Genomic DNA, 14,624 nt, shown 5'->3' with positions numbered 1-14,624 from the left:
GCTGGCTAACGGGAGATATGGATAGCCTGAGTCAGCCATCATCAACAAGAATTAATGGCCACTTAATGAAATCTCTCCACACAAATACTACCAAATTAATGATGTTAGCCACATGAAATCCACGTAAATTAAGTCATTACGATTTACGACTAATCTACTCCCTGCGTCCCTGAAATTTTATCGCATTTTTTCATTTTCGTCTGTCCCACAAAATTTATCACATTTCACTTTTTACCATTTTTATTAGTGGATCTCATATTACACTAATTCATTACAACTCACATTTATTATAAAAGTAATATAATATATACTCCCTCCGTCCCATAGTAGATGTCACACTTTCCTTTTTAGTTTATCCCACAAAAGATGACACATTTCCTCTTTTGAAAAAAGTTCATTCTCACATCAATTATAAAATTATATTTTCTATCACCACTTAACACACAAAATAACATATCCTAAAATCTCGTGTCATCTCCCAAGTGTGACATCTACTATGAGACGAATGGAGTATATAAGTATGACTCATTCTCCACTAACTTTTTCAACTCACTTTCCATTATATTTTTTAAAACTCATGTCCGATTAAAGTGTGACAAAATTTAAGGGACAAGTACATTGCAATTTTTCGAATTAAATTTTAGTGGCCCTCTTTCATATTCCAATATAATGGATATGGGGAGTGTGTCTGGTGAATTTGTGATCACCATGTCTATTGATTATAGGCTTATCAGTGTCGTTTCTTTGCCTGCACAAATCTATGATATTCTATCAGACACATATTTCATTTTATAAGTACTAGTAAGAAATGATTGATGGATATAAATTCCACTTAGTACATATGTTATCAATTTTTTCATGCCACTAGTAAAATCTTGAAATGTACAATTTCCACCCTAGTATAAATTCTAGTATCAATTTATTTCATGCCACTACTAAAATCGTGAATGATGAGTACCTAGTGGCCACTAAATATGCAAGGGGAAAATGTTCTCTTATAAACTTGATGAACCTTTTGAACAATTATATTTCTGTAAAAAAAAACTAGACACAACTCTCCCAGCCTAGTAAAATTGCGTCTATAATAAGTGGATACATAGAATTTATGTACTTCCTCTTTATCAAGGAAGACTTACCTCTTTTTTGGGTAGCATGAGATTTTATGCAATTTTATTTTTGTGTGTTATGTGTAGAGAATAAAGTAAGAGAGATGAAATAAAGTAGAGATAAAAATAATTCTATTGTTCGTAATGAGTTATTTTAAGTGAGACAAATTTAAAAGGAAAGTGTAATCTTCGGTGGGACAGAGAAAATATGCATTATGCATATGTGATCAGAAAATCGACATTTTTTTTATTCATGTCACCGTAAAAGATATAGCATCATATTAAATTTTGTATGTACTAAAATACCTTCAACAATATGTATATGTAAAAAAATGGAAGAGAGCTTAGTAATTTTATCTCACTAACTCAATCCAACACTCAAAGTTATAAGTGTAATCCGCAAAAATGGTGAATAATTAATTTTCTAAGGTGAAACACGAGTTTTGAGATGGGTTTCTCTAAATTATAAAAATAACCTATGTTATTCGCTGAGACTAGCTTATACTAGCATATCATACACACTTTTAATATTAAATATAATCACGGAGAGCGACTTATTATCGTAGACCTTAATAAGTGAATTAATTTGGGTGCTACACGTACAATCACGGAGAGCGACTTATTATAGTACAATGATTGTAAGTTTACTAAATTTTGTCGTGGGCATGCATGATTCCACATTGACAAAAGAGATCTTCTATAAAGTAATTAAAGATTAGGGTGCAGAGCACCAACGTAATATTTTGAATGGACTCAGATACTGTCATGTTTAAGTCAAACCCAATTCATGAAATATGAGCAAGGATGAGAAACAGTTTTCGATTCGTTTTTTATTTCCAAATTGAATAGAAAAACCAAAATTTTGCGAAAATAAATATTGAACCAAATTGAATTATCCGAAAACTAAATCCGAAAAACAGAAATCCAAACTATAAAAACCGACCGAAACCGAAAAATTGAAATTTCATAAAATATATCCAAAAATTTGAAAAACCAAAATCCAAACTAAAAAAACCGAACCCGAAATTGCATAATATCCAAAAAACTTAACATCAGAAAATTAATTTTCAAATTACATCGTGTCAATTAACATATTCAAACAATTACTACAACTTTTATAAAATCTAAATACTGTTACATTTATCGATATAAATCAACACAAATAAAGTTTATTTTTAGGTATAATATACTATTCCATCTGTCCGCTGTTAGGAGTCTTATTTATGCGACATAGATTTTAAGAAATATTAAGAAAAGTGGGTGTAATAAAGTTAGTGGAATAAGAGTCTCACTTGTATGTAGTATTAGTTTTAAATGAAATGTGAGTGGAATAAGCTAGTCGAAGGTGAGACCCTATTACCATTTATAGTAAAAGTGAACCGAGACTCTTATTCGCGGACAGACTAAAATGCGAAACAAGACTCCTATTCACGGACAGATAGAGTATTATTTATTAAAAAGAAATTCAGTTTTTTGGTTTTTTTTTAATCAGAACCGAACTGAAAAACTGAAATTAGACAAAACCAAAACGAAATTGATTTTTTTAGTTCGGATCGGATATTTGGTTTTCAGCTATTTTTCTCGCTCCTAAATATGACTAATCATGACGTGCAAAATTGTGGATACATGAAATAAATTAGTTATATTGAAAATTAGGCTACAATGCAATATTTAGCAAAAAAATTTCGTACAATTGGATCTATTGTTACCGTACTATTTAAAACTTATTGACATTCATCATGAATATCACCAAATCACATTGAATGCATGTTTAATAATACTCTTCCAAAATGTTACTCCAACATTCTATTGAAACGTCCCTATTGTTGTAGATATATAATAATGTTATATCGTCGTGGAAATCATGCTAAATATAAACGTTAACAAAATACAGGTAGTACATGAAAGTTCGGTCATACAATCCTTGATTTGTATAACACTAGCCATAAATGAAGCATGTGATATTTTACATTTGTAGTTGTTCATTAATTTCTCATTTAATTCAAGATATTATTTGATATTCCAAGATCCCTTTTTTCATTTCGGAAGAGTTTTTACCTTGGTCAAATTAGATTCAAGTTTAAACGTTTGCATAATTACCTCATTATTTTGCTTTGCCGTAAGTTTGAAGCTATATTTCAAATTATCGTTTATTTTGCATCAAATTCAAAATTGACTGAGAACTTTATCTGCCCATTGTGTAGAATATTATTTTGATTTTCAGTATATATAAATGTAGTTCAATATTATACAAATAAAATTCTATTGCATCATAAAATTCTATGGCATCATAAAATTTCATCCCTAGATGAGTTACCACCCCTACCAAATATATTGTTATTAGCAAGAGAACATACGTACAAGGGAGTAAATTAGCTATCGAAATCCACAAAGAGCGAGTAACTTGAAAAGCTATTAAAACTAAGGAAATCATTACAATACATTCGTTTGGTTTGAGAGTTTGTCTTAAGCTGATAGAACAGATTGAAAAGAAAAAGTCTTGAGATAAACACAGAAGATGGAAGAACTACTCATAGTTTGATTCGGGTTGCTAGTATCATGTGTTCGATTTACTAAATACGTTTCTTATGCTCTAAGAATCGTGTACGATACTCTGCAGCTGATCACTTGTAGAGAGAATTATACACCTAGAATAATCTAATTATGTGTGTTAGACTTTACTTACTAATATGTTACCCCTACAAACACATTAGTAGGCTCCACATTAATTTCTAGGGTTGTCAAAATGGATATCGGGTATTGGATACTTGATATCCGAACTCGAAATATCGGGTAATTGGATATCCGATATCCGATTTTTTGGGTTTCGGGATCGGGTTTGGATATAGGATTTTTTAATTATCGGGTATCGGATAACCCGATACCCGATTAGGTATACCCAAATTACCCGAATTACCCGATTTTTTTTAAAAATTTAAATTTATAAAATTATGTATTTATTCTATTATTTAAAAAATTAAATAATTAAATCTAGTCCCACAATCTTTCACTCTTAAGTCACATTTAGGGTTAATATATGAATTGTGATGTTTATTATTGATGAATGATGGATGCTATAACTTATGAATTTTTTATTTCTAAAAATTTGTAGTAGTTTTTTTCTCTTAATCGAACTAATTCAAGTTTGTATCAAATTCGAACTATTACAAGTTTGTATTTCTAAATGTTTGTAGTTAATTTTGCTAAAAAAATAAAATCAAAATTAAAATAAAAATCCAAAATCGGGGCTGGATACCCGATTCGGGTATTTGGGTACCCGAAATTATTTTCTGATCGGGTATCGGGTATTAGATTTTGGGAAATTCGGGATCGGGTACCCGAAATTTTCGAATCGGGTATCCGCAGATACCCGATTTGACAGGCCTATTAATTTCTATTATTGGTCAACACGATGATCCACCGTCAGACTATATCTCCTTATCAATTTTAGTTATAGGATTTCTCAGCTATGTTTGCTCCTTAGTACTATGTGTTAAAAAAGACATCAAAATTAAGGTCACTACTATATCAAAGGTGAAAGACATCTATGTAGTTACAAAGTTGAAATAAATTGTGTTAATGAGTTGGCCAAACGGTAGAGAGATTAATACATGACGTCAAAGGTCTCGAGGTTCAAGTCCTCCGTGGCGTGACCTTTAAATTTAAATTCATTAACCCATAAAAATAGATGAAATAAATCACTAAAAATATTATGGTGGAAAACTGTTTGATAGATGGAAGCTTCAATCCTTTCTTCTACTTTTGATTAAAGTCGGTTCAAACTTTATACTTGGGGATGAGACTTGGGTTTTAAGCTGAATCATAAAAAAGTTCAGGAAAAACATGCCCAACCAACTATCCGATGAGTTTGCATAGTGCGAATCCAATAGGCCATTGGGGCTCTTTTTAGAATTCAGTGATGTTTTCAGTGATCTGCTGAATTGGTAGCATGCGAACCCACGAGGCACTAACTGGGATTATTCTGGACGAGTCTTGTAACCTCAGCGCTGTGCCATGATCCTTTTTATCCTTTGGTGTTGTTTAAGCGGTTCACTAAGATCATGCTTGGTATGATGGAATGGAATGGAATGGGGGAATGGAATGACATTCCTACCTTCATTCCATTCCTTTGCTTGGTAAATATTTTTTCTTAGGAATCACCACATTCCATTCCACATGGGAATACCCATTCCATCCATTTAGCTAAGGAATGACCATTCCATTCCATTTCATTTTCCTTTCTTCTTATTTTAAAATTTAACAAAATTATATAAATATTATTTAATATTATATTTAAATTTAATATCATCTCAATTTTAGCATAAATTAAAATTTTAATAATTGAAAAAAAAAACACACACACACACACAAAACACAGCAAAAAACACACACACACACACCAACTCACACAACACACACAGCAAAACACACACACACACAACAACTCACACACAACACACACACACATCAACACACAACAACACATACACACACACAACACACACAACAACACACACAACAACACACACGCAGCAACACACACAACACACAGCACACACAACAACACACACGCAGCAACACACACAGCAACAAATACGCACACACCACCACATATACACACACACATCAACACATACATACACCACATATGCACACACTCATTTACGTGTATCGTACAAATTTATATGATCCAAAATATTGACAAAAATATTTTTAAATAAATATTTTTTTTATAGAAACAACATATTAATTATTCATATTTCATTCCATTCCATTCATATAGAATTTTGTCGTTACCAAGCATAGGAATGAAATCAATCAAAGAATAACAATTTCATTCCATTTGTAAACCTTACATTCACCAAGCACAAGAATGGAATGGAATTGTCATTCCATTTCCACCCTCGTTCTATTCCCATCGCCATTCCATTCCCTCCTCATTCCATTCCATCATACCAAGCATGACCTAAGTTCATGTGGTGCAAACCAAACGTCCCACTAGATGTATTCTGGACCCTGTCGATTTTCTCTCTCTCTTCTTTTTTTTTTTTTTTTTTTTACCTATGAGTTTCATCCTTTTGTTTATACAAGCTATGACCTAAATCACTTTAATACCATTAAAATGAGTCTGATTTTAAACTACAAAATACATAAATTTACTGCTAAACACGACTATAATTTGATTCACATATAATATTCCCAAACCTAAGTCTTGCTCACCGTCGAGCAAGATAGACGATGAAACAAATAGTTTAAACAAAACATAATTTATATATAACTCTTTATCGCATGTCGTGCTAAACTCACAAAAATAAATGAAAATTTGAGGTTTTTTAAATTTTCCTCAAATTTTTGAGATAATCTTAATTTACGATAACGTAGATTTTTTAAAATCATTTAAAGCTCAACACTTTATTTTAAATTTAGGCATAAGTATTAATTTATATTTATTAAAATGTAAGGAGATTATTTTTTAAATAACAATTCATCAAAAAATTTATAATCACATAATTAAAAAAAGGAATTATGTAATTAAAATAAATTTTGTATAGATATTCTTATTAAAACACAAAAAATTAAGCAAAAATGAAAACAATCACCTTCCCGTGCAAAAAATTTTAAAACATAAAAAATTATTACCTCCTTCCCTTTAGGAGTCCCGGTTTAGTCAGACTCATGTTTTAAGAAAGTGTTTGAGTGTGTAATTAATAAATGTTGTAGTGAATGTTGAGACCCACTTTTAATTGAGCGCGTAATAAATAAATGTTGTAGTGAATGTTGAGACCCACTTTTAACACCTTTTTCCTTACTTTGAAGATATTTTTTATTAATTTATCTCAATCGGGACTCATAAGGTGGGATGCCCGAAATTGATTAACCGGAACTCCTAAAGTGAGACGCAAGGAGTACTAGATTAAGGGTCTCCATCGACCAGCGACAGCACCTATCCATAATATTATCAAAATATATTTGTCAATTTATTTTTATTAGACATGTGATCCTTATCTTATCAATTACGAACATATGACATCATTCCACACCCCAAACCTACACCATATTCTTAACATAGTTCTCATTGGACTTTTAGATACTCATGAGCAAATTTTGGATTCGAACATTCTACATCAAATCGACCTAACATTATTTTCATGGCCAAGTTTTAATTATATATATGAAGTAATATAATTTTTACATGTTACACTAATACTAGTATTATTTTAAATAGAACGAGTGAAATAAATCATCCTATATTATATTAAAATTTATTTTTCTATATACATACACTTTGTATATACCATTAGTGTCAATTTATATAACTACATAGTGTAATACGCCGATCATTTAAGTCGGGAACATATTTGAAAGTGTTAATCTGAGTATTAATTAATTTGATAAAAAATATGAAAATTCATATTATTTTTCCTTTTTCGTCCGTCCCCTAGCTATTAAATTACACCCCTGCGTTTTACTACTATTGATAATAGACCACATATTCCACTAACTTATTCAACTCACAATTTATTATAAAATTAATATATAAAAGTAAGACTAACACTCACCCATTTTTTACTATATATTTTTTTAAAAATCCGTATTAAGCTAAACAGTATCAATTAATGAGGTACGGAGGGATTAATTGATTTTTCTTCTTTTCGAAATGATTATCTTACGAAAAACAGGGACCACTACGATACAAGAAATAAAGCATGAATCAGTCTATATTTTCATAGATATGCAATCGAGTGATTTCAAGGGAATAAAAAATAGATCGCAAAATACACATGTATATTGTGCATGATAATAAATTTCGATAAAATCAAATCTTTGGCTCTCGATTTTTCTACTCAAATTTTGTCAGAGAGTACAAAACAGCAATAAGTAATGCATAGTAATAATCTCAGCCTCATCTTATAAATTTATTAAAAAAAGTTTATTAAAGAATTAATTTCTTTCAACAGGTTGCATGGGTCATTTTGTGATAGTAAGTGTATTATCAGATCCAATCCCAATTTAGGAGTAACATCTTCATTTTTTGGTAATTTGGTTTCCATGATATTGATAGGATTTAATGATAGTTTCGTCACAAGGTTGGCTAGCTATGCCGGTGCACCAACTAAACCACCCAAATTTAAGAGACTAATTGGGAATTTGGGAATAACGTAATAATCATCTTATAAGTTATAATGATGAGATTGTTGTCATTAATTTCATAAATAGGATCACCACATTATTACATATACATGTACACTGACATTTACCATAATCTGATTTGATTAGAAAGGACCGCAAATAACAGACATAAAAATCCAAGATTTAGGAAATTTCAGGATGTAAGGACCATGAATTTAAGGACCACATTTTCTCAAGTCATAAAAAAAATCCATGGTTTATCTCTCAATCATTCACTCAATCAATCTCCCTACCACGAAATGATAGTGATGCACACCATAAACGCATGCTCACTCTACGCAATTAATCTTGAGTTACATTAATTAGTTTTATTTTCATTGTGGAAAATAAATTTGAAGATGTGACAACTGTCATACTAAAATTGTAAGACATGGCACCTCATCCTTAGAAATAGAATACAAAAGCTGGTCAAATGTAAATAAGTCCTCTTGTGATCGGTCTTTCAATCGTAACCCTTTTTTTTTACTTTTTTTTTTTTCGATTAGTAAAGAAAATCTCAAACTATCAAAAAAATGTTGAGATAAAGTATAACACCAACAAAATCAATAAGAACGCTACACCTCACCGAAAGCAAAAAATCTCAACTGACAACATAACTAGCACAAAACTGATAGAATTACTCGGTTAAAAGCACAGCAAGCGAGAGAATAACCAAGAAAAGACAAACACCTAGCAACTAAGAAAGAACCACGGGTTATACTATTATTATACTCCTCCCGTCCCTATGTAGTATAGACATTTCTTTTCGGCACAAGATTTAAGAAAAATTGTTTTAAATGAGTTAAGTAAAAAGAGAATAAAGTAGAAAAGAAAAAGATAGAGAGATGATGCAAAGAGAGTAAAGTAAGAGGGAGTAAAGTACTTTTTGCCAAAAAAAGAAATGACTTAGCCACAGTGGGACAACTCAAAAAGGAATATGACCCAGCTACAGAGGGACGGATGGAGTACATGAAATCTAATAGTAGTTGACAGAACTACAAATTAACGAACGGCTAAAACCCCAGTCAAATTACATGAAATCAAGACTAAGTTGATGAACTTTGTCTACCAAAACAATTACGTCTAAAATACATAATTTCTTGATAACAAGCATTTGGGGCAAACATGAGTGTAAACAAATTAAAGAAAGTAACAAAAGGAGCATAGGACAAAGTTGAGTGCCACAACTTTGTGGGAAGATATCACAACTTCATATATATCAATGTGAGAACTTGATAATCATTATTCATATACTAATATATGGTCGGTCCACACATATAAAGAGATAGAGAGATACATGGCCGGGATCCCTTTCTTACATATATGGTTCTGATTGCCTACATACATACAACATATACAGGACAACCTTCAACTTTTTGTCCTTTTACAACAAAGAGAAAGATAAAACAAAGAGGATAAAACACATTTAATCAATGTTTTAGCCCAACTTCAACTAATATTACATTTTCAAAGTATAAAAAATAATTTGGTAATTTGAAAATTGAGATACTCCACGCCCGTATAATAATATTGTTTATATAAAAATAAATAAAAGAATAAATGATGTATGATCCAGGTGTGAGGCCTCTTGCGATAAAGATGAAAACTTGCAATGAGAATATAACTTTTTGATTTTTCCTATCTTGGATTTAGTGTCAGTTATTTTGTATGAGTTTGAATATATTCTATCCCGGGACTGAATTTATTTTTTCATTTTCAATTAGTAATAGGATTTTATTGCCTATATATAAGCCTTATTTCATTATTCTCATATGTTTAATTATTCTTGAGAGTGATTCAAGTCCATGTAGTTTTGTTGTGATATATATATGGTGAAAATATTACGCGCAAGAAAACGATTGCTAGCTGGACTTCAAACTATTACTACTAATTAAATTTATAATGGCGTGGTTAATGTTTTAATTGAAGTTATACTACAATTATCAATCACTAAACAACGGTGGTGCGAGCTCCTATCGAATAGTAACATAGAGATTTACGGCTCAAATTTGATGGCTTTGTATCCTCAAATAAAAATTATGTCTACTTTTTCAAATCTATGAAATTTAATCCTCCTTGGTGCTTAGCTAGATTAGAAAGCATTTATCCTCAGCCATGTGCCATTCAATACAAGTACTCTCCAATCCAGCCCTCCTTCCACTCTTGTTCCCCTAAATATAGATATTGAAATAAACCATTGCACCCCACCATATATCAATACACCATTGGCAACCTCGCATTTCATAAATGCAATATAAGATGCCAAATTAAAAATTTGAAACATAATTCAACATCTACCTTCCATCCGTCCCACGCCGCACCTCACACACCTCGTTCCTTTTCTTTTTAAAGGCAAACGAATAGAAATTTAAAGACTACATCGTAGTTGGCTCAGACCTGAGACCTTTGACTTCAGAATTAACCACTTTATCACTAGGCCAACTGTCGTTCCTTCTTAGTCCTTCACTCCCATCCATCTGTCAATGCAAACTTCTCATAAATGGAAATTACAAGTGAGTATATACAACCTCAATCCAACCACCTCATTGTATATAAACTTGTCAGTCCTACACTTACTACATACTAACAAAAACCTCACTCCACTTCACTAACTAACCTTTGATCTCTCAACGCCACAACCACAAATGTCTCTTTCTTGTCTAAAAACCGTCCTTGGTAAAAACCTCTCCAACCACCATTTTCACATCGACAACGCCACCGATCTCCCTCCATCGACCACCACCCGCGCCAAGACGTCACGGAACCACATCATCTCACCTTACAATCCATGCTATAGGTGATCACATCTCTCTCTCTCTCTCTCTCCACTCCAAAAGAAAACAAAGATGCCTCTAATCTTGTCCCAATCCTCCATTTCTTGCAGGATTTGGGAGACGTTCCTCGTCCTCCTCGTCGTCTACTCAGCCTGGATTTCGCCTTTCCAATTCGCATTCCTGACCTACAAGCAAGACACCCTCTTTGTAGTGGACAACATCATCAATGGCTTCTTCGCAGTAGACATTGTCCTCACCTTCTTCCTCGCCTACCTCGACCCCCAGTCCCACGTTATAGTAGACGATCCAAAGAGAATCGCAGTGAGGTAAATCACGAAATTCAACCAACACATTTCTTTTTGTGAAAATCTTGAATGTGATGGTTATTTGCAGGTATCTAACATCGTGGTTCCTCTTTGATGTCTGCTCAACTATTCCATTCCAATTTCTTGCAATATGCTTCACATACAGCAGCGGCGGATTGGGGTTCAACTTGCTCGCCATGCTTCGCCTATGGCGCCTCAGACGCGTTAGCTCCCTGTTCGCGAGGCTAGAGAAGGACATCCGGTTCAACTACTTCTGGACTAGATGCACCAAGCTTGTCGCTGTAAGCCTTCAACCTATCTAATTTTACTGATTCTCCGATGTGGGATGTGGTTTGCACCTGACAGATACAATAGCTATTTTATTTTATTTTTGGAAATAGGTGACTCTTTTCGCGGTGCATTGCGCGGGGTGCTTCAACTACATGATCGCGGACCGATACTCGGACCCGAGGCGGACGTGGATCGGGGCGGTGTATCCGGATTTCAAGGAGATGGGGATTTGGGACAAGTACGTGGCGGCATTGTATTGGTCGATTGTGACGCTGACGACGACGGGGTATGGCGACCTGCACGCGGAGAATCCGAGGGAGATGCTTTTCGACATCGTGTACATGCTCTTCAACCTCGGATTGACCTCGTATATAATCGGAAACATGACGAATCTCGTCCTCCATTGGAGCTGCTCCACTGCGCACTTTGTACGTGTGCTCTATCCATCTGCTTTTCTTGAATGAGTGGACGAGTGAATGAGTTGTTTATTTTGTGGTGCAGAGGGACAGTATTGCGGCGGCTTCGGAGTTCGTGAAGCGGAACCAGCTGCCTTCGGATATCAAGGAGCAGATTCTTTCGCACATGTGTGTGAAATTCAAGACGGAGGGAGTGAAGCAGCAGCAGACATTGATGGAGCTGCCCAAGGCCATTCGTTGCAGCATTGCGCAGTTTCTCTTCTCCCCTGTTGTTCGACAAGCTTCCATTTTCCATGGTGTATCACAAGACTTCCTTCTTCAATTGGTTTGTTTTCCTCTTTCTCTATCTCACTTTCTATAAAATAAATACTCCCGTTGCATAAAAATAAGTACATTTTTTTGGGATGTTTTATAAAATATCTCCCTCTATTTTTGTTAACTTCCTTCTCTCTAAGACGACTAACAATACCCTGTCCTGAAAAGTATGAACTTTCGAATTATGAAAATATCTTTCTCTTTAATGAGGTGGGACCCATTCTCCGCTAACAATACTTTAATTGTCGTGCCATCACAAATGTCCATATTTTTGTGGGACGGAGGGAGTATCGTATAAATCTGAATTTGGTTTTTTGATGATCAAATCGAAGGTGGCAGAAGTGGAAGCGGAGTGGTATCCTCCAAGAGAAGACATCATCTTGCAAAATGAGGCATCAACAGATGTATATGTAATCATCTCTGGATCAGTGGTAATGACTATTCACAAATTAATTAGATTAAATATTTTATGATTGACTGATTAAAGTATTGCATTGCTTTGTGGCAGGATTTTGTGGCGAAGATCAATGGACGTGATCAAGTAAGTGCTTCTGAATAATATTTTTCGATAAATAGAAGCTGAATAAATTTTCATATATAAATGCAGATTATTGGGAAGGCCTCTGCGGGAGAGATGGTGGGAGAAGTTGGTGTTCTGTGTGAAAAACCGCAGCCGTTGGGCGTTCGGACGGCTGAGATCTCTCAGACGCTACGGCTCAACAAGAACGCATTTCTCAGCGTTCTCCGATCCAATCCTCATGATGAACACATTGTTATGAACAATTTGTTTCAGGTAAATTACTTATTGTTTTATCAACTACTTTAATAGTAGTAGATACATGGTGTATTGTTTTTTATTGAAGAAATATTTTGTGAAAAAAATGAGATTGTTTGTAGAAACTCAAGGAGTGGAAAGGTGTTGACATTGAGGGCCAATATGACCCGAGTCAAATGCTCAATAATTGGTGGGATTTGAATTCGAGACCGTGCCAGAACTCTTCTGGCCACCTCGAGATGGTAAGGCTCTCAGTGGAGAGGAAAGAGAAAGAGAATACACGGAGCGATGAACATCATCATCATCCAACAAAAGATGATGAGGTGCAAAATCAAGGCATGATAGACCACCATGAAAATAGCCGGAAATCAAGGTCGGAGAAGAGAGTAACGATTCACATGAATTTCAATGAGGATAGGGTTGCACGAAAACATCATGGAAAGCTCATAATCCTACCCAATTCACTACAAGAGCTTCTCAAAATAGCAGGTAATTTTACTCCTATGTAATAACATACCATGATATTAAATGACACAAATTAAATTAGGCTAAAAAGTTACATAAAATTTGATGCAGGTGAAAAATTTGGTGACAAGAATCTTGAAAGAGTAGTAAACGAAGAAAATGCACAAGTCGAAGACTTGAGCGTTGTGAGAGATGGTGATCATCTCTTTCTTCTACCAAGAAATGTGTGAAGGTGTTGAAATGTGTTAAGTGATGACTATTATCATATGCAAATGCATAATGATATATAGAGCAATTTATTCGCTCTTCATTAATCTAACTAGTAGTAATATTGACTGCATAACAAGAAATGATTTCAAGCAATATATCTGTTTCTATGAGCTGTTAATTGCATACACCAAATTGATCATTCTATTGATCTTTTTATGTTTAATTAAAAACAAGAAGAATGTTGTGGATTACATATTCAGTTAATAGCAAAAGGAAAGATCAACATTGTAATACAATATTAATAAATTAAATGAGATTAATATGAACTAAAATAAATATATACACACTGTTGTTGAATAATAAAAGTGTAATTTGGATACAAATGAACATAAGCATAATTGTAAAATAATTCATGAACGTATAATTGAAAAGTAGCCTGATTCTGCTAGTTCGACACCTCTTTCAAAACATGCAAATAATTATGGAATATTTTTAAGAGTAATGTGTTGAGATCCCGATTTTTACGATAATTGAAAATATGATCGGAATTCAGCGTATACTAAAATCGAAAATTTTGAATAAAAAATTACTACTTGCAATATTCCTTCCATTTTGCAATAGACTTAAAAGAAAATTATATTTAGAGAATTAAGTAGAGAGAATAAAATAAATTCATGAATATATTATAAGTAAAAGAGAGTAATTGTACTATACTCTCCCCGTCTCATATAAATAGACTATATTTCATTTTTCGTCCATTCCATACAAATAATCCCTATCCATTTATAGTAACTTTT

General features: G+C 33.3%; 1 protein-coding gene across 2 annotated transcripts; it reads left to right on the top strand.

Moving 5' to 3' along the window:
- The first annotated feature begins 10,757 nt into the window (after nucleotides 1–10,757).
- LOC125212414 (potassium channel KAT3-like) lies at nucleotides 10,758–14,005 on the top strand. 2 transcript variants are annotated; one of them, XM_048112583.2, is made up of 10 exons: nucleotides 10,758–11,073; nucleotides 11,161–11,376; nucleotides 11,525–11,657; nucleotides 11,757–12,074; nucleotides 12,148–12,387; nucleotides 12,710–12,808; nucleotides 12,886–12,918; nucleotides 12,985–13,170; nucleotides 13,275–13,641; nucleotides 13,729–14,005. In XM_048112583.2, exons 1-10 carry the CDS (start codon nucleotides 10,922–10,924, stop codon nucleotides 13,845–13,847), a joined length of 1,863 nt encoding a protein of 620 aa, XP_047968540.1. In that variant the 5' UTR covers nucleotides 10,758–10,921; the 3' UTR covers nucleotides 13,848–14,005. The 2 variants fall into 2 exon arrangements, with proteins under 2 accessions (XP_047968540.1, XP_047968539.1); XM_048112582.2 differs by having other exon boundaries at nucleotides 10,765–11,073; nucleotides 11,444–11,657.
- The last annotated feature ends 619 nt before the right edge of the window (nucleotides 14,006–14,624 follow it).

The sequence above is a fragment of the Salvia hispanica genome, chromosome 3 (assembly GCF_029641045.1).
Source record: "Salvia hispanica isolate PSC_SH4W2 chromosome 3, Shi_PSC_v1, whole genome shotgun sequence".
Lineage (NCBI taxonomy): Eukaryota > Viridiplantae > Streptophyta > Magnoliopsida > Lamiales > Lamiaceae > Salvia > Salvia hispanica.
The sequence above is the reverse complement of the archived record's forward strand: the minus strand, read 5'-3'. Positions and strand labels throughout refer to the sequence as shown.

Bases quoted from the DNA above. Each gene is read 5' to 3' on its own strand.
- LOC125212414 (XM_048112582.2), top strand. From the start codon at position 10,922: ATGTCTCTTTCTTGTCTAAAAACCGTCCTTGGTAAAAACCTCTCCAAC. The intron at 11,377-11,443 runs GTAAATCACGAA...GGTTATTTGCAG, and splicing joins CCAAAGAGAATCGCAGTGAG to GTATCTAACATCGTGGTTCC. The intron at 12,809-12,885 runs GTAATGACTATT...GCTTTGTGGCAG, and splicing joins TAATCATCTCTGGATCAGTG to GATTTTGTGGCGAAGATCAA.